The sequence below is a fragment of the Protopterus annectens genome, chromosome 2.part2 (assembly GCF_019279795.1).
Source record: "Protopterus annectens isolate FY-2018-M chromosome 2.part2, PAN1.0, whole genome shotgun sequence".
Lineage (NCBI taxonomy): Eukaryota > Metazoa > Chordata > Ceratodontiformes > Protopteridae > Protopterus > Protopterus annectens.
The window spans coordinates 540,569,865-540,594,926 of record NC_056730.1 but is presented as its reverse complement, the minus strand read 5'-3'; the positions used below and the strand labels follow the sequence as shown (position 1 = coordinate 540,594,926).

Here is a 25,062-nt window from a genome sequence, read left to right as displayed (position 1 = left end):
CACTAGCTACCTTTCCAATCGCCTATAGGCTGTAAAGTGGCAACAAGAACTCTCCTCTCTACTACCCATCTCAGTGGGTGTACTCCAAAGCTCAATCCTAGGACCATTACTATTTACCATATTCACAAACAAACTCAGCACGGCTACACAACAGGATCTAAATCCAATATGCAGACAACTCCTTACCTGCTGTTCCCCTTCTCTACCAGAACTCCTAGAAAAAAAACAACAATCTTTCTTAGACATCGAGAAATACCTCTCAGACTCCCAGCTTATTCTCAACCCAAACAACAGTAGCACATTAATGAACCCTCAGCCCCGCCCCCTTCTCCATCTACTCTTCAAACAAAACTATAATGGAACCAGCCAAGTCCATTGGAGTTACAACTGACAGCAAGCTTACATTTGACAAACACCTTGCAGTAGCTATCAAGAAAGTCCATATCAAGCTAGATTCACTCTACAGAATAAAGCCCTGCCTAACAGATAGTACCATACAATCCATCTCCAGAACTCACCTGCTCTCAACCCTCCTATATGTCTCATCAATACTAACAAATTTAAGAAAAACAGACCTACACAAACTAGAGACATGCTATAACAAAATAGCCAGATTTGCCACCAGCCTCCCCTCTAAAACCCACCACTGAACAGCCCTACAACAATTGAAATTGTTGGAAATCCCGAATCTACTAACTTTTAACCAACTCACTCTAGCACATTCTACCCTTCACCACCCCAACAACTGCCCAGCTCTCAGGGAATTAATTCAGGCCCACACCAACTGTCAATCACTAAGATCCTCCAATAAACTTCTTAAATTAACCAAATCCAACAATAGCTATGGCGATTCACTATATTCCAACAAAATATCCACATTCTAGAATTCCATGCCTCAGAACATACAAAACACCTCCAATACACCCACATTCAAACAGCAAATTAAGGAGCACTAAACCAATACCTGGCTCTGCTCCTGTACCAAACCTGGCTAAACCACTACTCCTCTATACCCCTAGAAAGTTAATCGTGCCTCTCCCTTATTAGTCCAACTACTGCTATTTCTAATCTTCTTCCTCCTTTGAACCACTCCCTGAACTTCTATATTCTATGAAAATCCAATCCACTTCTACCTGCATTACTCTAAACAATGCTCGCTCTTTTGTTCCATAATGGCTCTCTAATTGCCTTGCTGCCCAACTGCTGCTTTCAGTTCTCACTTTAGGGCATCAGTCAACTATATATGCCTCAATTATTCTTTATTTTACATTTACCTACTTTCACTATCATTCCCTCACAATTGCACTGCTGTTATTTGTTACAACTGATTTTTACTGTAATTTCTCTTCTAATTGCATTATAACTTGCAATTTTACACTGTAACTCTCTTATAATTGTATTTGCTACTTGAATTTTTAATTTGTATTGTGCTATATTTTGCTGTTAATTTGCTATTATTGTATGTATGGGTGGAGCTTTTCTCCCTGGGACTCTGCTGAAAATGAGCCAAACGCCCAGTAGGACATTCCTGGTAAGCAAATGTAAAATAAATAAAAAAATATGAAATCTCGAGTCTGGAAAAGTCAAACATTGTGAGGGAGGAGGGTGTCGAAGGCCCAAAAATAGGGACAGATTTTAAATGATGCTCTTATAAACTTCAACAGTTGCTGAAATAACTGGATCTGTGTTAGCATGCATTTTGTGAAGGATATGAAATCTAGATTCTGGAAAACAAATCTAGCATTATGGGAGGCCAAACAAAAATAGAGACAGACTTTAAATATTGCTCTTATAAAGTAAGAAAGTTTGTGGAATATTTGGATCTGTGTTGAAATGCATTTTCTGTATGTGGTGTGTGTGATGTGCATGATATATGTTATATGTGTGTGGAACTCTGTGGGGCCGGCTAATTTGATGTCTTAAAACACAAAGCAAACGCCCCAGAAGTGAACCCCACAAGCTTTAATATGATAAGTACTTTCATCTTATACAAAAAGTAAAACTTCCTCAGATAGAAGACATTATACTACATTAATAAATATGTAGCTCTTCCACTTAAACAATAAACCAGTCACAAGTAAGAATTTCACAAATGATGTAAAAGCTGTCCCACCTACCCATTCAGAAACTAAATGTAGTATGATGTCTTTTATCTGAGAAAGTTTTACTATTTGTGCAAGACGAAAGTGCTTATCAAATTAAAGCTTATGGACTTCGCTTCTGGGCTGTTTCCCTTGTGTTTTACATAGTTTGTTTTTCTGTTTGCCTTTGTTACTTTGATGTGGTACAGGGGCTTGCTGCAGTGAGTCACTGCTACTAACTGCCATTTAAGAGTGACTGTAGACATCTCAGAACACTGATCTTTGGTGGAGTACCATGGATGCACTGGGAACGGGGCAGTATGGATACACTGCAGGGGGGTGCAGTACCAGACCTTACAGTACAAATTGAAAAAAAACGTCTACACCCCTTCTAGGATTCAAAATGCCCCTGAACTGTTCATTCTTCACACTCATTGCATAGTCTAAGGTTATGCAAACGGTATGCAAAACTAAAAGTCATAAGTAGGTTTTATTTATTCAGAGCACAACAGACATATGATTTATTAAAACACTGTAACTCTGTGTCAGAGTGTGGATCTCAGAGTAATGGGCTGAGATCTAAAATTAATTCATGCAGTCAGAGCTCCCAACAAGTCAACTTAAACAGTGAAAACCCTTGACAAAGATTAAGTGCTATGAGTAGTGTTTATATTTTCAGATATAATGTGCTGTCACTTTGAAATTTTTGTTTGGTTTACACAGAAGGTCACTGTCATGTCTCCAAGCTTAACCAGCATATTATGTGTTCAAAACATGGATGTAGAGAAATTCACCTCAACAGTCAAACTCAAGAGGTGAATCTTGACATACTTGTTGAGAAAACATAACCAAAAAAGTTTTGATTGGACATACACAATCATAAATCCTAACAGCGCATGAAGTTTACTGCTTTTATGTACTAAAACAGTAGAAAAATATATGCAGGAGAACTGTTGTGCAGCATTGAAGGCTGCAACACACTAATACCAAAGAGCATACCTCTCAACTGTACAGATTTTCACAGAATGCCCAGATGTTTTCCTTATATTTTTGATCCATTTTTCATAAAATTGTGTTTTTTTGGAAAATCATTGGCAAGTCATTAAAGACTGAAGTCAGAAAATAATGACAAACAGTTGAGTTTCAGACTTCATTCCCTTCGAAAAATTCATGCTAACACAAAACCTGTTATTCTATTAACTTTCTAAGTTTGTAACAGCAATATTTAAAAACTGTCCCTATTTTTAGGCCTTTGGCCCTCCACTATTTACAGCTTTGTCCAGATTTCTTGATCTAGAAGACATATGCGGCAAAGACACTCCAGCCATCACAAAAAAAGTGGCGGAAAGAACAATATGCTTTAAACATCTTAAAAATTTCACACAACCCAAAATAAAGACTAAATGACGAAGTTGATGTTTTGAAGGTTTTTTTCGACTGTTGTTCTGTGGTGGCTATTTAGCTGCTGTCGATTTTCTAGTACAAAATTAGAGCTTAAGCATATTTCTCACACCAGTAGAAGTGAAATGTAACACCAAGATATTCAGTATCATTGCAGAATGAGACTCTAACTTCTACAACTTTCTTAGAAATTACATTCATCCCAAAGGCCATAACCAATTGTAAAGAAATGAATACTGACATTTACTATTTACCATTTTAAGCATTAGCATTCTTCATTGTATAATTTCTGAATGTTCCTTAAAAACATGCCTTATTATTTCAAAGTAAGAAATATGGAGTACCCCAATGGGTGATGTTGTAAATCTAAACTACAGAATGATTTGAAAATTATCCAAGGGCGGTAAGGGCTAATTTATGCCGACTAACCTGTTTTCCCTATGGGAGAAGCTGGAGGGGAGGATGAGGAAGACTCACGTTCTCGCTGCTTGAAGAACTCTCGAGGATTCATTGGTCGATGTGATAACAATGCTTGAGCTTCCTACCAAATAAATAAGACATTAGATATGCATGTTTTTAGACAAGTACTGCAGTACTACTAAATAAAAAAAATTATTAGGCAGGCAAGTTTATAGACAAGCACTGCAGTGATTCCAAAATTTTCAAAGAATAAAATCTTCAGAAGAACACCATCGGAATGCCACAAAAAGAAAATATAAAATTTCAAATCCAGAGACCAACATGGAAATTCACAATGAAAATAATAAACTGCTCCAGTTATATTGTATACATTTCCAAACCAGAAGCACATTCATAATTGTACAATCTTCTTGAAAGAGTGGTGCTGAATGCATCTTTGAGTTAGATATTACAAGCTTTCAAAGCTAATAAACAAATGGTCTATGACCTATACATCATATTTTATATCATATTTATATGTATATGTATATGTATATGTATATGTATGTATGTATATATATATATATATATATATATATATATATATATATATATATATATATATATAGGTTTACTATCAAAAGGCAGAAAGACAGTTACATGACAGGCACTTCTTTGACCATGGTAGGAGTGACATTTAGAATGTCGAAGTTCGAATGACCGTTAGATTATAATGTTGTAAACAAGGCAGGGACACGAAGCATGTTTTGAAATGGCACGTTGTCGATGTTGTCATGTTGACCATTGGAGCTATTTAATATACATGATTCGAGAATATGGGTCGGTAACATCACCGTTTGTACTTTTCAATGTTGCAGTTTTGATAGTAATCTTATATATATATGTATGTATATATATATATATATATATATATATATATATATATAATTCCAATAGTTAAGTATCATAACCTTATTAAAAAATTTTCACTTTCATTAGAATAATTCCATATAGATAAAACACACAAAATGGCTTCATATCAAAAGACACAGTATCAACAAAAATAATCACTTTAAATATATTGTAAAGCCTAGTTGTTACTTTTAAACTTTGACTCATTGTAACATACATATTATCGGCTCAAAATACAGTTGCTCAACATCCTCATGTGATATATCCACCTGGTAATTATATTTTCTACTCCATCCAAAGCATTTAAATGTTCCTGTCACAAACAATCTCTGTCTTTATTATTCATCCACGGAGTTTCACAATACACTCTTTGTAAGTCCCTTTATTCGCAGGCATTTCTGTTCTATTTACACAACACCCTCGGTGAGTGGTCAGGCAATCATTGCCTGCCCTTTTGTTATTAGAAAACCATGTTGCAGACACCAGGCTTAGGTCTGTATCCTGACTTTATTCCATAAACGCTAAACTACTAGACCACAACAACAGCCTTTTAATCAAAGTGAGTATTGACCTAGCTGTGCCTTATATCATACAATAATTCTACAAATTTAAGGAAAGTTAACCATATAAATCTGACCATCATAATCTGTCTCTGTAGAATGGCACTCTCCAGTGCTACCATTTGCCCCTTGATGTAAGTAAAAATGTGAAACCACTACTGACCATACCCAAACAGCCCTGGCTATGCCAGCACAGCAATTTTCACCCTTCTTTCATATATTTAGTAAGTCATACAGATCTTATTGTAGTAGGCAGTCCTTTAATGCTAACATATCTGCATTTTTCACTTGACAGACTTACAGTATTATTTATTCAATAGCTTTCATTCAGCCTTCCTCTAACTCTTGAAAACATGGTGCCCACCAACACCCCTGTCACCAAGAAATAATTATTCTATTTTGAGACCTAGTCCATCCTTACATACACCACTGCCTAGTGAAGCACAAGCTGTTAACTAACCAAACATGAATGTATATTAAATCTCCAAGTATTACCTATATCTACACTAATATATGTACAGCAATTGTAATGACTGCATAAAGAGGAAAGGTGGCAGTGTTGCTTTAATATTTCCCAACAGCTACCACATTTCCCCTTACAGCAAATCACTACCAAAATTCAATTCAGCAGAGCTTCTTAGTACTTTCCTGAAGTTAAACAATTATAAACAAATAAGTATCACAGTTCATTACATCCATCCTGGCAACAATATAGCTATACTGGAAGATATTTAATTGTATATCCATAACAATTCCACAAGAAAAAAATAATACTAGGTGATAATGAATGTCAATTTGTTAGACATAAACTCCATCTCCCCTACATCTAGTGTAAACTTACTTGGTTTCACATAGGATGATAGGATCATAGGAAGTTACCAGGCTACTGGCACTGAAGCCCTTATAAGCCTAGCCAAGAGTTTAGCCCATGTTTAGACAAGTCAGCATCCAATGCCCCTGTCAAGCAAGGGCACAGGTTGAATCCCAGGGGTGTATTTTCTGTTTCCCTTCCAGTTATCCAGGTTGCACTTAAAAAGGGATAATAAGGTAATCTGCTTTACGTGGAGTGGGACTCTTCCACAGATGGGGGAGTCTCTGGTGCACAAATCTAGCGCACAAACAAGTCCTACTGATGTCGCAGACCAGGATGGGGTCGCATGTGCGGGTTCTCAAGTGGAGCTTGACTTGCAGATATGCAGCAGTCCCATCAAAGCGAGGTCGGAGATAGCTTTGTATGCCAGACAGAAGTCACATTTGAGGAGTCTTTATGAAGCTGAGGACAGGGACAGGAATTTTAGCCTATCTGTGTAGGGTAGATGTTTGAGGCCCTGGATTCTCCTGGTGAAGAACCTCTGTGGTCTCTCTAGCTGCTGCATGTGATTTGCAAGGTACATGCCAAAAGGGGTATTTTACTCAATAATGGGCCTTATAATCGAAAAATAGAGATGTCATGACCTCCTTGTCCCTAGATGAGATACCTTTACTTATGAGTTGGGCCATGTAGAAAGCTTTCCATACAATGGAAGCAACATGGTGGTCAAAAGTCAAGTTGCTATCAACTTGGATGCCCAAATCCTTCACTACTGATTGCATGCTAAGGATGTTCTTATTAATGTGATAATTTGTGGGGATGTCACTCTCCCCAAAGTGGATGATGATGATTTTTTTGGCATTCAGCTTGAGGCCATGTTTCTGGCACCAGTCATTTGTTTGGGTGAAACCCTCTTGCAGGATGTTCACATCACTAGGGGAATTGATGACAGCGCTCAGCTTGCATTCATCTGCAAACTTGGTCAGCCATAGTTCACTGGTTTTGGCCTGTACCTCAGAAAAGTATATCCCAAATAACAGGGGCCCCAAGGCCGATCCCTGGGGTACACCGCTTGTTATGGGTTTACTGCTTGAGGTGGCTTCCCTTATTGTGACTAGGTGGGCTCTATCAGTGAGCCAGTTTGCTACCCATCTGATAACATACAGACTGATGCCTAGTTGAGAGAGTTTATCTATTATCCCCAAGTGGGAAAATAGTGTTGAAGACTTTAGCCAGGTCAAGGTAGATTGTGTGCACTGTCTTCCCCTCATCCATGGCATTGGTGACTGTCTCAAAGAAATCAACCAAATTTAACAGACATGAACTCCCCTTGATGAAAACAAATTGTGTGGAATTGAGTGTTTGGAGGTTGCCAATGTCCTTGTTAATGAGGTCCATGATAATCCATTCCATGGTGTTGCACATAAGCCAAGTTAGGTTGATGGGTCTGTAATTCCCCAGATCAGTGGATGCTTCACCTTTATGCAAAGGGATGACAGTGGCTGTCCTCCACTCAGCTGAGATGAAGCCAGTACTCAGGCTTTGGTTGAATGGGGTGCCTAATGGTGCTGGAAGTTCCTGCCTGAGTTAATGTAAGATGCAGCCAGGAATGTTATTAGGTCCCATGGAGGCTGTATTTTTTGCCTATGAGAGGGCAGTGGTGACCTATTCCCTAGAGATAAGGGGAGGTGGACAGGTACTGGGGATGTCCTGATTTACTGATGGGGGGGGGGGTGCACAGGGGTGAAGTGTTTGATGAATTTGTCAGACAGAAGGTTGCTAAATCTACGACATTTGTATATGTGGTGTCCTTGACCACCAGTTCTGAGCAGATCTGGGTGCATCCTTTGAGACTGCAGACATATGTGAAGAAGGCCTTATGACTGTCTCTAGTAGATGTGGCCAATTTGGACTCAAAGTTTGCTTTGGAGGACTTCATTAGTGCTCTTATTTGCTTGTTAAGATTAAGGAGAGATTGCTTCCAATTTGGTACTTGCTCCTTCTTGATCATGGATAGCAATTTATTTCCTTTTGTTATAGTTTATTTATTGCAGATGTCCAACAGAGTGTTTACTTTTCCTTGCGGAGGATGACGTCATCCTATCGGGTATTCCTGATTTCATGCATCTGTATAAATGCTTGTATAGTACTTTTGTGCAGATTTGGACATTGGTGCCAATTCCTACAGAGGGGTGGGGGCTGTGAAGCTGTATATACCATCCTTCTGGAGGTTATAATCAGCTTTGGAGAAGTTTTTTTGCTTCATCCTAGCTAGAGGGGAGTCGTGGGAGATGTTGACTGCTTTATGTTCAGATCCTACCAGGCAGGATGACACTGTAGGGATGCTGCAGCAGTTACTCATGTTGGTTAATACCAAGTCCATGATATTATCACCTCTTGTGGGGGTATCAATTAGCTATTCCAAGGTGTTTGCATTGACAGAATCAAGGAATCTCTGGGCATTTGTGTTCTGGAATTAGTAGTTCTTCCAATCTATGCACCCAGATCTGCTCAGTAGTTAAAGTCGCCCAGGATCAGGGTAAAGGGTTGAATCTTCATAGATTCAAAGAGGTCCAGGTAGGTGAAGTGGGCATCTTGAGTCAATTTTGGAGGCCTGTAGCCAGTTATGATTTGAATAGGGGTCGTGTCAATGGTTAACCGCACCTGGAGTGTCTCATAAGTGTCATAATGTCTGACCAGCCCGGAGGTGGGTATGTCTTTAATATATATTGAAACTTCACCTCCTTTGGCCTTGCTGCTTACAGTTTGGGGTCTGAATGTATGATAGGATGAGCAATCAGGTAAGGCTGGGGTGCTCTGCACAGCTTTGAACCAGGTTTCTGTGACTGCACAAATGTCAGCATATTCAGCAAGCTCAATCATATCTCTCTTTATATAGTCCAGGGAGGTACGTCTCAAGTCATTCACACCAACACAGGTCCATAGGTAGGTACTAGGCTATTGGCCCAAGAGCCTAAGTAAGCCTAGCCAACAAGGTTCCCTGGCTTACGCCACCCAAGAAAGTTATTTTTCCATGTCCCTGTCGAGCAGAGGCACAGAAGTGATTCCCGGGGTGTATTTCCTATTTCCCATCCACTCATCAAGATTTTTCTTGAAGAGTGCTAATGAGGAACTTTGCTTGACACAGATGGGTAGCTTGTTCCAGAGTATGGGAAGTCTCTGGGACAGGAATCTATACCTCCAGCATGTCCTGTTTATTGTGGTGACAAGGTTTAGGTCCCTAGAGCATGTAACTCAGAGGGATTGGGATTTCTTTAGGTCTAGCATGTCCAACAGTTCTGAGTTTGACATAGCTTTATATGTTAGGCAGAGATCACCTCAGAGTAGGCAATATGCTATGGAGTAAAGCTGGAGTTTTCTGAGACAGTCAGTGTAGGGCATCTGTTTGTGGCCAGTAATCCTCTTTGTGATGTACTTCTGTGGCCTTTCCAGCTGTTGCAGATGTCTTGTGAGGTACATTCCAAAAGGGGCATTGTACTCTATAATGGGTCTAATGAGTGTCGAGTAGAGGGGAACAATGACCTCTTTTTTCCTGGATGAGAACCCTTTTGTGATGAGGTCTGCCACATAAAAGGATTTTCTGACTACTGTGGCGATGTGATTCAAGGTCTCTTATTGCACATTCGGCATTAAGTAGACTGCCGCCTATGTGGTAGTTCATGGGTACAGAGATTTTACCAAAGGGGATGACAATGCACTTTCTGGCATTGAGCTCAAGGCAATGGCTCTGACACCATGCATCTGTCTCAGTGAGGCCCTTCTGTAGGATGTCTACATCATTTAGGGACTCAACTATGGCTCCTAGTTTGCAGTCATCTGCAAACTTCGTTAGCCAAAGGTCTTCTGTGTTAGCCTGTACTTCAGAGAAGTAGATACCAAACAGGAAAGGTCCCAGGACTGAACCCCGTGGTACTCCACTTGTCACTGGATGTAAGTCAGATTTGGAGTCTGCAACTTTTACAGTGTGGGTTCTGTCAGTGAGCCAGTTGGCAACCCATCTTGTGATGTAGGGATTTATACCTAGTTTAGTGAGTTTAGCTATAATTCCAGAATGGGGGATGGTGTCGAAAGCCTTGGTGAGGTCAAGATAGGCTGTGTGAAACACATTACCCTCGTTTATGGCTTTGGTGACTGCCTCAAAGAAATTGATCAGGGTCAGGAAACATGATTTGCCTTTCACAAACCTGGACTGGATGGGGTCCAGAGTTTGGAGGTTACCAATGTCTTTGTGTTTATGAGTTCCATGATGATCCCATCCATGGCCTTACAGACCAGGCTCATCAGGCTAATAGGGTGATACATTCCGGGATCAGTGGTGGCTCTTCCTTTGTGGAGTGGGATAACTGTTGCTGTGTGCCATTCAGTGGGCACAAAGCTTGATGTGAGACTATGACTGAACACGGTGCTTAGGTGAGGAGCCAGTTCGTTCTGAAGTTCGTGTAAAACCCAGCCTGGGATGTTGTCCGGTACCATGGATATTGTGTGCTTTAAAGAGTGCAGCTTTTAACTGCATAGTTTTTATTACAGGGACTCTGCATTCTTCCTGCATAGATATGGGTCCTTTAGGGGGTGAGAGGGAGAGAGGTAAAGTTAGCACTGAACCTAGCTGCCAGGATGTTGGCAATATCAGTTGGTTCTGTAATTTTCAGAGCAGATCTGGGTGTTGCCACTGAGATTCTTGACATAGCTACAGAATGCTTTGTGGTAGTCCCTAGAATCAGTGGTGATTTTGTTTTCGTAGCTAGCTTTGGAGGATCTTATAAGGGATCTCAGCTTCTTACTGAAGCTGACCAGGGAAGTCCTCCACTCATGGGATTTTACTCTCTTTTGCAACAGTTTCTTCCTTCTGTTGTAGAGTTTGTTTATGGCAGGGGACCACCAAATTGGCTTCCTGTTTTTAGAGGATAGAGTCTTAGTTCTGTTTGGGATAGCATGATCCATGCACTCATGTAAGTGCTTATAGAGTGCATCTGTGTAGGATACAGCAGTTGTAACTGTATTGTCCATCTGCATGGGTGTCATGAAGTTCACCACTTCTGTCTTAAGAAGCATGAAGTTGGCTTTGGAGAAATTTTTTACCATGGTTTCCTTAATGGGGGGGTGCGGGCAGGATGTGGATACCTAGGGTGATTAGCTAATGGTCGGATCTGACCAACGAGGAGTTGACTTCAGGTGTGGAACACCGGTCACTCATGTTGGTAATGACTAGGTCTAGGATACTGTTGCCCCTGGTGGATCTGTGGATAAGTTGATCCAGGGCATTGGAATTTATAAATTCCAGAAAGCGTTGAGCAAAGGAGTTGGTACATGAGTAGGTTTCCCAGTTAATGGTGGGGTAGTTGAAATCGCCCATTATTAGGGTGTTTGGTTGAACCCTAATATTTTCCAGTATATCAAGAAAAGAGGAGTGGGAATCCTGGGGCATGGTGGGGAATCTGTAGCAAGCTACAACTTGGATTGCATTTTTTCTCAGAGTTAGTTGCACTTGGATAACCTTGGAAGTATTATGCTGAGCAACTAGCCTGGAGGTGTGGGTGGACTATGACAGAGTCAAAACAGAACCTGAGTGTGTGATATGGCGGATTCTGGTACCTGACAAACAACTAACCATGACTTTCTCCTTATCCGGCCTGGAGAGAGGCACATCTGTGTGTCTCATAATGGAATCTTCTACGACTAATATGTTGGGTTTATGGTTAAGCCTTAGTGGCTGTGAGACACAGACGTGTGGTATGTGGTTTGGAGGGCTGTGGAGTTTGCGTGTATTTTTGCCTCGGAGGTCTCCTTCGTTTGGGTATATTTTTGTTGAGAACCTCTGTATATGTGGGTGTGTGTGTCTCAGGTGTAGTGATTGTGTTGACAACCTTCTCAGTGCCAGATATACTGGCTTGTGAGGGAGAGAGCATAGACTCCAGGTTCCTAATGTTATGGCATCTCTCACAAACTGTTACTAGGTGGTGATTCTGACCTTACTGCTCACTATAAAGATGTAATGTATATGACTCAAATTGAAAACAAGTACTCAGATGTGTTGCTATATGGAACTAAACTCCAACAAACAAAGCAGTAAAAACTGCAACAAGATCACAATGATTTCTGTATGGGTAATGTTTTGGTCTGGCCGAAGTTTGGTGAGAGGTCACAATCCGAACCCACTAGAAATTAATATGAATCTAACAATACTTTAGAGACAAATCATGTTACCAAGGAGAATCCCTCTTCAGGGGTTCCTGCTTGTAACAACGCATCACAGTATGTTCTGGCAATGCCTATGCTTGTCCAGTCAACAGGAAGTGATTCTGTGTAATTGTAAGTATCATAATGTTTGACCAGCCTGGAGGAGGGTATGTCTTTAATATATATTGAAACTCCACCTCCTTTTGCTTTGCTGCCCACAGTTTGGGGTCTGACTGTATGATAGGATGAGTAGCCAGGTAAGGCTGGGCTCTCTCCACAGCTTTGAACCAGGTTTCTGTGACTGCACAAATGTCAGCATATTCAGCAAGCTCAATCATGTCTCTCTTTATATAGACCAGGGAGGTACATCTCAAGTCATTCACAACAACATGGACTATGACAGAGTCAAAACAGTACCTGTTATTGTGAGAATTGAGTGTGTGTATGATATGGCGGATTCTGGTACCTGACAAACAACTAACCGTGACTTTCTCCTTATCCAACCTGGTGAGAGACACTTCTGTGTGTCTCACAATGGAAACTTCTATGACTAATACATTGGGTTTATGGTTAAGCCTTAGTCGCTGGGAGACACAGGTGTATGGAGTATGTGTGGTATGTGGTGTGGAGGGCAGCGGAGTTTGCGTGTGTTTTTTCCTTGGAAGTCTCCTTTGTTTGGGTATGTTTTTGTTGAGAACCTCTGCATATGTAGGTGTGTGTTGTGTAGGTGTGAGTGGTGTCTGAGGTGTAGTGATTGTGTTGACAACCTTCTCAGTGCCAGATATACTGGCTTGTGAGGGAGAGAGCATAGACTCCAGGTTCCTAATGTAATGGCATCTCTCACAAACTGTGTTACTAGATGGTAGTAGTAGATGGTTGTCCTTGTACATGAGGCAGTTGCTGCACTATCTCAGGATGCCCATATCAACCAGACTGGTAGGAGAAACTGTAGGAAATTGTCCATCCATATTTGTCAGAATCTGAGGGAGAGAGTCCAGGAACAGCAAAGCAGTAGACCTAAAGCTCAAGTGCTTAAATAAAAACTAAGAGGCTTAGAATAACACTTACAATTTAAACAGGATATAAACAAGCAGTAATAAATGTGGCAGAAAAGATGCAATTGAACACTTTAGGGAACAAGGATCAGAAAAAGCAAGATGAAATAATAGAGTAGGAGGAGGAAACACCAATACAGTAAAAGCAGCTGAATAAAGTATTTTTTAGTAAAATGGAAAGGGAGAGAGGAGGAACAAAAGATAATTTAAGGTTAAGAAACTAAGGGGCTTGGCCTTCCCAAATGTTCTCTCTGTATTAGGTAGAATGATCTAATAAAAAAGTACTGGGAGGAGTGTCCCAGATCAAATTTATAGTAGGGGCAGGCAACTGCAAAAGCCACCAAGTTTAAGAACACAACAACAATATGGCAGGAGGGTGGGGGAAAAACAAAATTCAGACAGAGGTCGAGCAAATATATAAATGCAGACACATATAAGTAGATAAGTAATAATTCAGTCAAGCAAATAAAGAAAAACAGCACAATACTGCTCAGAATCAATGAACAGTTAGATCAAGTGCAAAAAATATACTTATATCAGCTCTGTTTTTCCAGATTGATTATGAAAAATCACAGTCAGGCACAATATAGCTTCTAGGAAGATAAGCACAAAGGCACTCAAAAATAATTCTTTTATAGCAGGAAGATAAAAGACCCTTCCAAAACCAAGCCCTGAGGCAATCAGATAAACACAAAAGCTGTTTGACCAGTACTTCTACCCTAGAATGAGTTTACTTCAAACTCCCTGCTGCCCCAGAGAGTTTAAAGGAGCCCCTATATGAAACCAGTTGGCTTAAGTGCAAGTGCTGTGACAAATGCCTCATTACACAAACAAAATATTCAGCAAAGATCAGGAAACAAAATTGAAACACAGGTCAAGCAAATATATAAATGCAGTCACATATAAGTAATATTTCAGTCAATGAAATAAAAACAGCACAGTACTGTTAAGAATCACTTAAATAGTTCAATCAAGTGCAAAAAATATACTTATATCAGCTGTGTATTTCCAGATTGTTTAAGAAGCAATCAAAGTCAAGCACAATGGAGCTTCTTACAAGATAAGCACAAAGCCACACAGATGTAATCTTTTATACCAGCAAGATAAAAGACCCTTCCAAAACCAAGCCCTCAGGCAAGCAGATAAACACAAAAACTGTTTGACCAGCAGTTCCATCCTGCAATGAGTTTACTTCAAACTCTATGCTGCCACAGAGAGAGTAAAGAACCCCCTGTATTTGAAACCAGTTGTCTTATGCTTAAGTGCTATGACAAATGCCTTAGAACATAAATAAATATTTCAGCAAAGATCAGGAAATAAAATTCAGACATGGGTCAAGCCAATACATAAGTGCAGAAACAGATAAGTAATAATTCAGTCAAGCAAATAAATAAAAACAGTGCAGTACTGTTAATAATCACAGAGACAGTTAGATCAAATGCAAAAAATATACTTATATCAGCTCTGTAATTCCAGATTGTTTAAGAAGCAATCACAGTTACGCACAATGGAGCTTCTACCAAGATGATTATTACCATTTACTTTTTGTCTTCATTAACTAATAGGTATTTTTTTATATCAGGAAGAAAAAAAGATCCTTCCAGAACCAAGCTATGAGGCAAACAGATAAACACAAAAGCTGTCTGGCCAGTTGTTCCACCTTTTAATAAATGTACTTCAAACTCACTGCTGCCCCAGAGAATGTACGGGAACCCCCCCCCCCCCATGTGAAACCAGTTGGCTTAAGCTGAAGTGCTGTGACAAATGCCTTAGAACAGAAATAAAAATTTCAACAAACATCAGGAAATAAAATGCAGACAGAGGTCAAGCAAATATATAAATGCAGACACAGATAAGTAATAGTCCAGTCAAACAAATAAATAAAAACAGTGCAGTACTGTTAAGAATCACTGAAACAGATCAAGTGCAAAAAATATACTTATATCAGCTCCATATTTCCAGATTGTTTAAGAAGCAACTACAGTCAGGTACAACGGAGCTTACATAACTTATTAATAGCCCCATACACTATAGCAAGACATCAAATTCCCTGTTAGACTGGATCCTAGTATCAGACCTTAGCAAACACACCATCTAAGGTACAATGTCTGACTGTCTCAGTGATCATCCCCCAATGTATACAATCAGACACCTCACACATCCACTTCAACAGCATGTTTACACTTAGCATGTTTATAAAACAACATGCAAACTTTCCAAGTTTATCCCAGAACTGTTCATTACTACCCTATTATCTGTTAACTGGAAATTCTTAAAAATCCTCCTCTTAGATGACTCTCTTGAATATCCTAAATAGCTTTGCACCTTCTACAAGGAAGAAACTAAAAATAAATAATGTAAAATGGTTAACCAAAAAGAGTACAAAGTTAATGCAGAACAGATAAAAAGCATGGAAAGAATGGCAAAAATATAAAACATGACAAGATCTTGAAAACATCAGAATGCTTTGTAATCGTACTAGGAAGCAAATTAATGAAGACAAAAACTGAACTATAATAATTTTCAGAATAATAGTAAACACAACCCTAAACAATTCTGGAGAGCTATTAAAGAAGTCTTGAATCCCAGCTACAAATTCATTCCTAACCCCTGTCCCAATAACTAATCACTCAAAACCGCAAAACAATTCAACTCTTACTTAATACACAGTATACCATCTCTAACTAAGGATTCTATAACATCCAATCTTAACCTTGTCCAGCAGCCACGTATCACAACATCCATGTTCACCTTCAAACCTGTGCCCACATCCTGTATAAAAGTACTCAAATAAATTCAAACCATGGTGTTCTTCAGTTGATGACCATCCAAGTGATTACCTTAAAATAGCAGCCAAAAGTATTGTCTCCCCTGTCTCAATCCTTACAAACAGATAAACAGGTCAATCCAGGAATACCATGTTCCCTCTTTTTGGAAAAGGTCACCCTCTGCACAAAGAAGGAATTCAACAGTCATCACTAACTTTAGACCTATAACAATCATATTCCCCCATTCAAAATATTTGAAAATGTTTTCAAAAACAATTGCTAAGCTATCTCCTGCAGGAAGAACTTTTAGTTATGTACTTACCATAACTTTAAATGTTTGGGATCCATCTCGCCTACATTCAATACTGATGGGCTCAGAGCCGATCCCTCGGCTCCGACTCGGCATGCTATGCTATAGAGCGAGGCCTCTTATTGGCTGAGCTATTTCTTATCCCAGGATGCACCACCACTAATCCCCCAGATCTTGTTTGTCCGCATTCATGCACACATGCACAACTTGTTTATATAACATTGTCAGATGTTTCAAGATGAAACAACAGGATTCGGACCTTCTGATATCCTCTGATCTCCAAGGAAGGGGGAAGGAGGGTGAGTTATTAGAATGTAGCGAGATGGATCCCAAACATCTAAAGTTATGGTAAGTACATAACTAAAAGATGTTATGTGATCCTATCTCGCCTACATTCAATACTGATGGGACAGCGTCCCTAGCACCTAAATCCTGGGTGGCTCATTGGAAAACACTCCTGAGCACTGTGGAACCAAATGAAGCTCGTCCTCTAGATGCCACATCCAATTTGTAGTGGGAAATGAAAGTGTGCGGGGAAGACCATGTAGCCGCAGCACAAATGTCACTAATGGCAAGCTTAGAATGAAATGCTATCGAAGTAGCCATAGCTCTTGTAGAATGAGCTTTGACAGAGGTGGTAAGCTCTTTATTAGAATAAGAATAAGCTTGAGTAATACAGTCCCTGATCCATTTGGCAATAGTGACCTTTGTGACGGCTTTGCCCAATTTATTGTCCACAAAGGATACAAACAACTGATCTGTTTTACTTGTTTGTTTGGTCCTATCTAAATAAAAACGCAACTGCCTGTGGACATCTAATGTGTGGAATATGAATTCCGCTTTGTTAGAATACTTCGGAAAGAAGACTGGAAGTTCTAATGACTGTTGTAGGCAGAAACTGGAACAAACTTTAGGGACAAAGGATGGATTTGGCCTGAGAGATACTCTGTCTTTGTGAAAAACCAAGTACGGAGGTTTTACAGACAAAGCTTGAAGCTCTGAAACCCTTCTGGCAGAAGTAATCGCCACCAGAAAGGCAGTTTTCCACGATAGAAATTTTAAATCACATGTCGCTGCAAGTTCGAAGGGGGAGGAAGTTAAGGCGCGTAACACCACATCGAGATCCCATGGAGGAGCAGGATGAGAAATCGGAGGTCTTAAAAGCGCAGCACCTTTCAAGAAGGTCTTACACAATCTGTTGCTCATTAAAGGTGGGTTTATAGATTCGTGAAAATTGGAAATAGCTGCCAATTGAACCTTGATGGTAGAGACTGAAGAGCCTTGATTGAAAAGAGAAGTTAGAAATTTCAGTACTTCTGATACAGGAACGGTGATGGGGTCCAGACCCCGGAGTTGAGCCCAAATAGCAAATCTTTTCCATTTGCTAGAATATAATTTCTTTGCAGCAGACTTGTGGGCCAAAGATAAAATGTATACCACTTCTGGATCCAAGGTATGACTCCTGACTATAGTCGGAAGAGGAGGAGCCAAGCCGTCAATTTTAAGGTGTGTAGGGACTGGTGGAATAGTCCCGACTGATGAACCAATAGGTCTGGGATCTGATCCAGGAACCATGGACCTTCCAGAGCATATTTCCGAAGATAGGGAAACCATACTTGACGAGGCCAGTAAGGAGCAACTAAGATCATTTTGCTCCTCAAGAGAGATGCCTTTTGGATCACCCTGGGAAGGAGAGGAACTGGGGGAAAGGCATAAAGCAAGCCGGTGGGCCACGGACGGGCTAGTGTGTCCATAGGGCTCTTCCCCGGAGCCGGGGTGAGGGAGAAGAACTTTTTGCACTTCGCATTCAGTGGAGTCACGAAGAGGTCGCAACACGGAACTCCCCATTTGCTGAAAATCTGATTTGTAACTGTAATGTTCAGAGACCATTCGTGTGGAGAGAGGATAGTTCTGCTCATTCTGTCAGCTATCACATTGGACTTGCCCGGGATATGAGTAGCCACTAGAAAGCGTTTGGTCAACACTGCCCATTCCCAAACTCTCATGGCCTCTCTGCAAAGGGGATAGGATCTGGTCCCTCCCTGTTTGTTCAGGTACCAGACCACTGACATGTTGTCGGAGTGAACGGCAATTACGCCCTGAGGGAGGTAATCGTGAAGGGCTTGAAGGGACAGAAGCACCGCCCTCATTTCTAGGATGTTGATATGAAGTAGGGTCTCCTCTGGGTGCCATTTGCCTTGGACTGACCTGCCCAGGGAATGCCCCCCCCACCCCATCTGGGAGGCGTCCGTGGTCAAAGTGGCCACAGGAGGAGGTGGAACAAAGGGTCATCCCTGATCCAGATTGGAGGGCACCAGCCACCAGCGAAGGTCCCGTTTGCAGGTTTCCGTGATCCATATGAGGTGACTGAGAGGGAGTTCCTGAAAGGACCACTGAGCTGAAAGAAGCCACTGGAGAATTCTCATGTGCAATCTTGCTAGGGGAACTAGAAGAACTGTGGCAGACATGGATCCCAATAGCTGCAGTACCATTCTGGCTGGGGCTTTGGATCTGGGAAGTAAGGCTCGAACTTGAGCCTGTATGGTTTGTATCCTGTCTGTAGGTAGATAGACCCGCATTCGGTTTGAGTCTATCTCTACTCCAATGAATCTTATGCGTTGAGATGGCAGCAACACAGTCTTTGGCCAATTGAAGGTGATTCCAAGGGAATTGCCCAGTGATATCGTGGCTTGTAGGCTCCGCAATAGTAGATGCTTGGAGGTGGCAGTTAGGAGCCAGTCATCTAGATACGGAAACACCTGGAATCCTAGACTTCTCAGGTGAGCAGTCACTACCGCCAAACATTTGGTGAACACCCTGGGGGCTGTGGTGAGACCAAAGGGCAGCGAGAGGAACTGAAAATGACTGCCTCCTAGGCTGAAGCGCAGATGTCTCCTGGATGCTTGATCTACCATGATATGGTAATAAGCGTCCTTGAGATCTATGGAGCACATCCAAACACCTTTCTCCAGCAATGGGTGAATGGTTTGTAGGGTGACCATTTGGAACTTGGACTTTTTGACTGAATGGTTTAGAATGCTGAGATCCAAAATGGGCCTCAAGTCCCCGGTCTTTTTTGGCACCAAAAAGAATCTTGAGTAAGTCCCTAATCCGATCTGGTCTGCGGGGACTGTTTGGATGACTCCTTTTTGCAGCAGCTTTGAAACTTCTGAGGCTGCAGTTTCCCGTTGACTGGGTGGCGGGTCCGGGATTTTTTTGGACTGAGGTGGAGAGTGAGAGAAAGGGATGGCGTAACCTCCGGTGATAATTCGAAGCACCCATCGGTCCTGAGTGATACCTTCCCAGGCTTTTAGGTGCCTCGAAAAATGACCCCCGACTGGCTCCAGAGCTGCACAGTCGGGCAATCCCTCAGGGACTGTGAAAGGCTGAAGAGCCACGAAAGGACTCACGGTCTCCAGTGTTGCGAGGGCCTCTGCCGCCTCTGGGACGGCGTCTTCCAGAAGAATTTCCCCCTCCCCTGCCTCTGGAAGGGGGATCATCCTGCTGTGAGGGGTAAGACTTCTGAGATCTATGGAACCACATTTTCCCTCCTCTTTTAGCCTTGGGGTAAGGCCAAAAGGGAGTGGAAAATCGTGCCCCTACGGCAGTCAAAGTCTTACCTTTTTGCTCGCAGTGGGTCAGTGTGTCCTTTACCTTGGGTCCAAACAAGGAGGACCCATCAAAGGGGGCATCGGCAAAGGAAGACTTAAAGGCCTCCGCAAAATGACACAGGCGGAGCCAGGCTTGTCTCCGTAGAGCAATGCCTGTACCCGCCACTCTACTTGCCCCTTCGGCCGCATAAGAAATGAGCCTCATGGACGAGTTTGAAATGGACGACAGCGTAGCCAGCTGAGAGCCAACCGTCTGGGCCAGCTCCTCAGGCAGGTTACCCAAGAGGGTATCGGAAAGTTCTTTAATGAGATCCCTCTGAAATCTGGTAAAGTGCGTGAGATAGCTCAAGGACCTTAATGTAAAGGTCGCTGAACTTAGGGTGCGCTTACCGTACCGATCCATGCTCCTAGACTCCTTATTAGGAGGATGGACGGACATCGAAGCCTCTGCTACATCTTGCTGGGTAGCAGGTGCCACCACCAAAGCATCTACAGCCACACCTTTCATCAGAAACTCTTTTTCCGGGTGTGCTGACAGGAACTTATTAGGACGAGCAGGCACCGGTTCCACAGAGTCTGGGTGTTCCCACGCCCTTCGACAGATCAAGTCCAAGAGCTCGTCGAAGGGCGGAGACACCCAGGAGGCGGAGGGCTGAGCCCCGGAGGCCTTAAGGAACACCGACTCATCAGCAGAAGGGGGTTTGGATTGCCAGCCGCCTCGTTGTTTAAGGGCTTCCAGGATGTCTGCAAAGGAGACATCATCTGAGGACGACTTAGGGGACCCCTCTGCATCATCGAGATCAGTGTCTGATGTAAGAGACTCATCAGGGGAGTCAACGTGCTTCCTCTTGCATGATCTTTTCCTGGGGGGTTCCTCCGAAGAAGCTTCAGAGGGACCTCCAGGAGGGGAAACCCCAGTGGGGTAACCTCAGGCCCCGGGGCTCCGCTGTCTAAGGACAGGGGGACTGCCAAAGACCCAGTCTCGGTATGCAGGGAAGGAGCTGGGGAGACCGTGGAGGTAGCCAAAGATGATTTGGCTAACGCACTCCTCATAGCCCTGAAGGCGGGACCACCAGAATCCTGGGAAGGTCCCACCTCCATGGCCACAACGGTAGATGGTGCTCCCGCAGCCGATGCACCGAGAGGAAGGCTTGGGACCGAAAACATCAGTCCCGAAGCATCCCCCCCGGGGCCGACAGAAGAAGTCCGCGTACCGAACTCCGACTCAAGAGCCGGAGTTGGAGTAAGGGTCGGGTCCGACCCGAAAACCTCCATCGGTTCCACCAGCACCGGCTCCAACGGTGCCGAGGCTGTTGGAGGAGGAACCATAGTAGCAGGGTGGACCATCGGCTCCGAAGCCGAATGGGCTGGAGCCGAAACTAACTTTTGAAACACCGGAGACTGGAAAAGTCTTAGGAGCACCCTGTCGATGTCCAAATCAGACATCTTGGAGGATCTAGATGACACCGATCGGGTCCGAACCGATTTCTCCATCGGCTCCATAGGACTAGGGGACCAGCTCCGAATGGATTCGATTACTATCGGTTCCGAGGGAGATCTCAAAACAATTTCCCTCGGTGCCGATGAGGACTTCGGCGCCGAAGGGGAAGTGTCTGAGCCGGCAACCCTCATCGGCTCCAAAATCAGTGGAGCCGATGAAGGTGACCCGCCTCTCAATGCCCCAGTCCTCGGCTCCGAAACCAGAGGGGTCGAGACTGGAGGCATCGAGGCAGACCGTTCCGCCCTCGGCTCCGAAGTCCGTGGAGCCGATGGAGAAGCCTGCCTAGGTTTTTTGGCAGTCGGTTCCGACAGACTGGTCGGAGCCGACGCTTTTCTCTTTTTCGTAGGAGAGGAAGATAAAGCCTCCTCGAAGGATGGCTTAATCAAACCTTTTAAAATTAATTTATTCTTCCTCTCCTGGAGGACTCTCGATGAAAAGGCGTGACACACGCTACAGGACTCTTGTAGGTGCTTGGCGCCTAAACAATAAACGCACGAGGAGTGGTCGTCCATTATGGACATTTTATAACCACACCTCGCGCACTTTTTAAACCCAGAGGGTCTATGCTCTTTAAACATGCTGACAAACCCTGAGAAACAAGATTAATACACAGAAAAACTAAGTAAGTTTTTTTTTTTTTTTTTTTTTAACAAAAAACAATTCACCAACTAGTAGTACAAACACAGAAAAAGAGGGTCAAGACCCTCTAACTTAAGCAGGTACTTGACACAAAAAAACGCTAGATAGTAATAGAAATAGGGGAAGGCCCCTCTAACTTAAATGGGAAACCTTCCCTTAACGAAAAAACACAAATTTTCTCAACAGATTTTCTTTAAACACACTCGTACCACAACAATAGCTGTTAAAACAGCTTTTGGGTACAAATAAGCAAATTTCCTGACAGGAAAATTCTGAATAAAACAGTACTTAGCCCAGCCAAGTTTGAGACCATGTCCTAGCTTGTAAGTGGCAAATGAGATCTGGGGGATTAGTGGTGGTGCATCCTGGGATAAGAAATAGCTCAGCCAATAAGAGGCCTCGCTCTATAGCATAGCGTGCCGAGTCGGAGCCGAGGGATCGGTTCCGAGCCCATCAGTATTGAATGTAGGCGAGATAGGATCACATAACATCTCCTATTCCACACACACCATGGCTTCCATCCTTCCCATAGTACTAGCACACTGCACTTCTAACCTATATTGATACTGTCAATTAAGCTAGACATAACAGAAAACTGGTCTCCTTTTTATTTCTAGACTTGTATAAAGCCTTCAACACAGTTTGTCACAACAAACTTCTACTTCAGATGTCTTCATTAAATCCCTCTCAGCCCACTCTTCTACAGTTCAAACCCTACCTATCCAATAGGTATCAGTCAGTAGAATTGCGCTCCACCCTCTCTCCATTCCTTTGAGTCACCAATGGTGTACCACAAGGCTCTATCCTTGGTCTCCTCCTTTTTAACATTCTCAGCAACACCGTCCATACATCCACACAACAGACCTCCCTAATACTCCACACTCACTTGCACATTTGACAATATGGCACACCTCCAAAAAATACTCATAATGTTTTAACAGCAACTGTAACATGGCTTTGTAACTCACAACTCATGCTCAACCCTAAAAAAAAAAAAACTACTACTTTTTACCCAAATCCCTCTCCCATGAGAAGACAAAACTTAAGGTCCTCTCACAGTAATACAACAATTGAAATTAATTCACGCAGCAAATTATTAGGGATGATAGTGGATGATAATCTTATATCTGACCAGCATTTACAAAACTGCATAAGAAAAACTCATAAAAAATTAGAGATGCTTTATAGAGCCAAAGACTTTCTTACTGGTGCAACTAAAGCTACACTTGCCACTACCTATCTCCTTCCCACACTTCTTTATGGCACTCACATCCTTAATAAACTTCACGCATAACAAGAATTAAAACTTGAACAATGCTATAACAAAGTTGGTAAATTTGCAGTAAATACCTTTCAGAACCCACCACTGTATATGACTAAAAAGTCTAAATTGGTTAGAACTACCCCATCTACTAACACATATAGCTTTGTACTACCTAAAATTATCCAGAATTCTATCTGCTTGTGCAAAAGTAAATTGCACAATACACAACTATGTTCCCAGTCGGTCATTATGATCCAATGACCAAAATTCCTGTCTGTCCACAAACCTATAAAATATGGATATTATCTGTACTTGTATCATATTGCTAAGGCCTATAACTCTTTATCCCTAGCCATCAGGTAAATTATCTTCATCCCATCCATCAAAACCATTCTGAAAGACTTCATAGCCAAACGATGGCACTGTTTTGCAGTTGCCCACCTCTCTGTAAATTTGATCTGGGACACTTCTCCCAGTCTAGTGTTCATTCTACCTAAAACAGAGAGAACATTTGTTATTCTGATTTCTTTACTCTATACTTCTATGACCTAGAACTACTTTGAAACTTCACACTGTACCCTTTATTCTAACTTGCTACACGCCCCTGTTTTCTAATACACTCCATACTTATCTCTGCTCCTTCCCACTTCAGGCTTACTTCACTTACCTTCAGTATTCAGCTCTGCTGACTGATTCTTTCTCCTCTAGCTGCTCCATTGCCTGTTTCTACCAGCTCCGTTCGCCCTGCGGGCTCACTCCGCTCCCCTACCCCACCCCCAATTCCCACCCACCCCCAGGGGTCTTAGACTTATACTTCACTAACCACTCCCCCCTTCCATCTTATCCTATCACGAACCACATCTTCTCCAGGCTACTCCCCTAGCTCTCTCTCCTAATTAGTACTACTCCACTCCCTTTTGAACCACTCCCTGCCCTTACTAACCATCCGCTACACTATTTTCCTTCCCAATTCTACCTCTTTTTTATACCTCCTCTAATTTCTTACATGTTTATTTTACACCCTGCTCAATCTCTTCCATAACTCTCTTCTTCTTTCTTCAACAACTAGTGATACAAACTAATCCCTACTTAAAACTACTTTTACCATGGCCCCAACAAATAAACATATTTTCTCAAACATACTACTCTTAACCACCACAATAGCCTGTCTTACCATACCTTACTCACTCACCTCCTTAGAATATCATACCCTCCCTGAACAAAACCATTACATCTGTCAAACACTAGCATCTTCTTTCATCTTCTCCCTCAACCACAGTAACATAACCTGTAACTCCAACTATATGCTACCAAAATTTCACAGAGCTACCCATATTACCTACTTCTCTTCCAAAAAGACTTTTAATAACCTCTATAAACTCCTTAAATCTCTACAATACCCCCAGCAACACCCCCTCCTAGATGGTGATATTCATCCAAACCTTGGCCCCAACACTAACTACACCAATAACCCAACCAATTTAACATTTCCTATAGTTTCTACACTAACAAAACCATGTAACTTCCTCTTGATAGCTCACCTTAACATTAG

The 25,062-nt window shown here is 42.1% G+C and overlaps 1 protein-coding gene across 4 annotated transcripts in view; it reads right to left on the bottom strand.

Annotated features, from left to right (window-relative positions):
* Positions 1-25,062, bottom strand: part of LOC122795706 — a 1,598,363-nt gene that overhangs the window by 264,156 nt on the left and 1,309,145 nt on the right. For all 4 annotated transcript variants that reach the window (XM_044064005.1, XM_044064007.1, XM_044064006.1 and 1 more), the window contains exon 10: positions 3,912-4,023. In XM_044064005.1, coding sequence (XP_043919940.1) covers positions 3,912-4,023 — 112 coding nt within the window. The remainder of the gene's footprint in view (positions 1-3,911; positions 4,024-25,062) is intronic.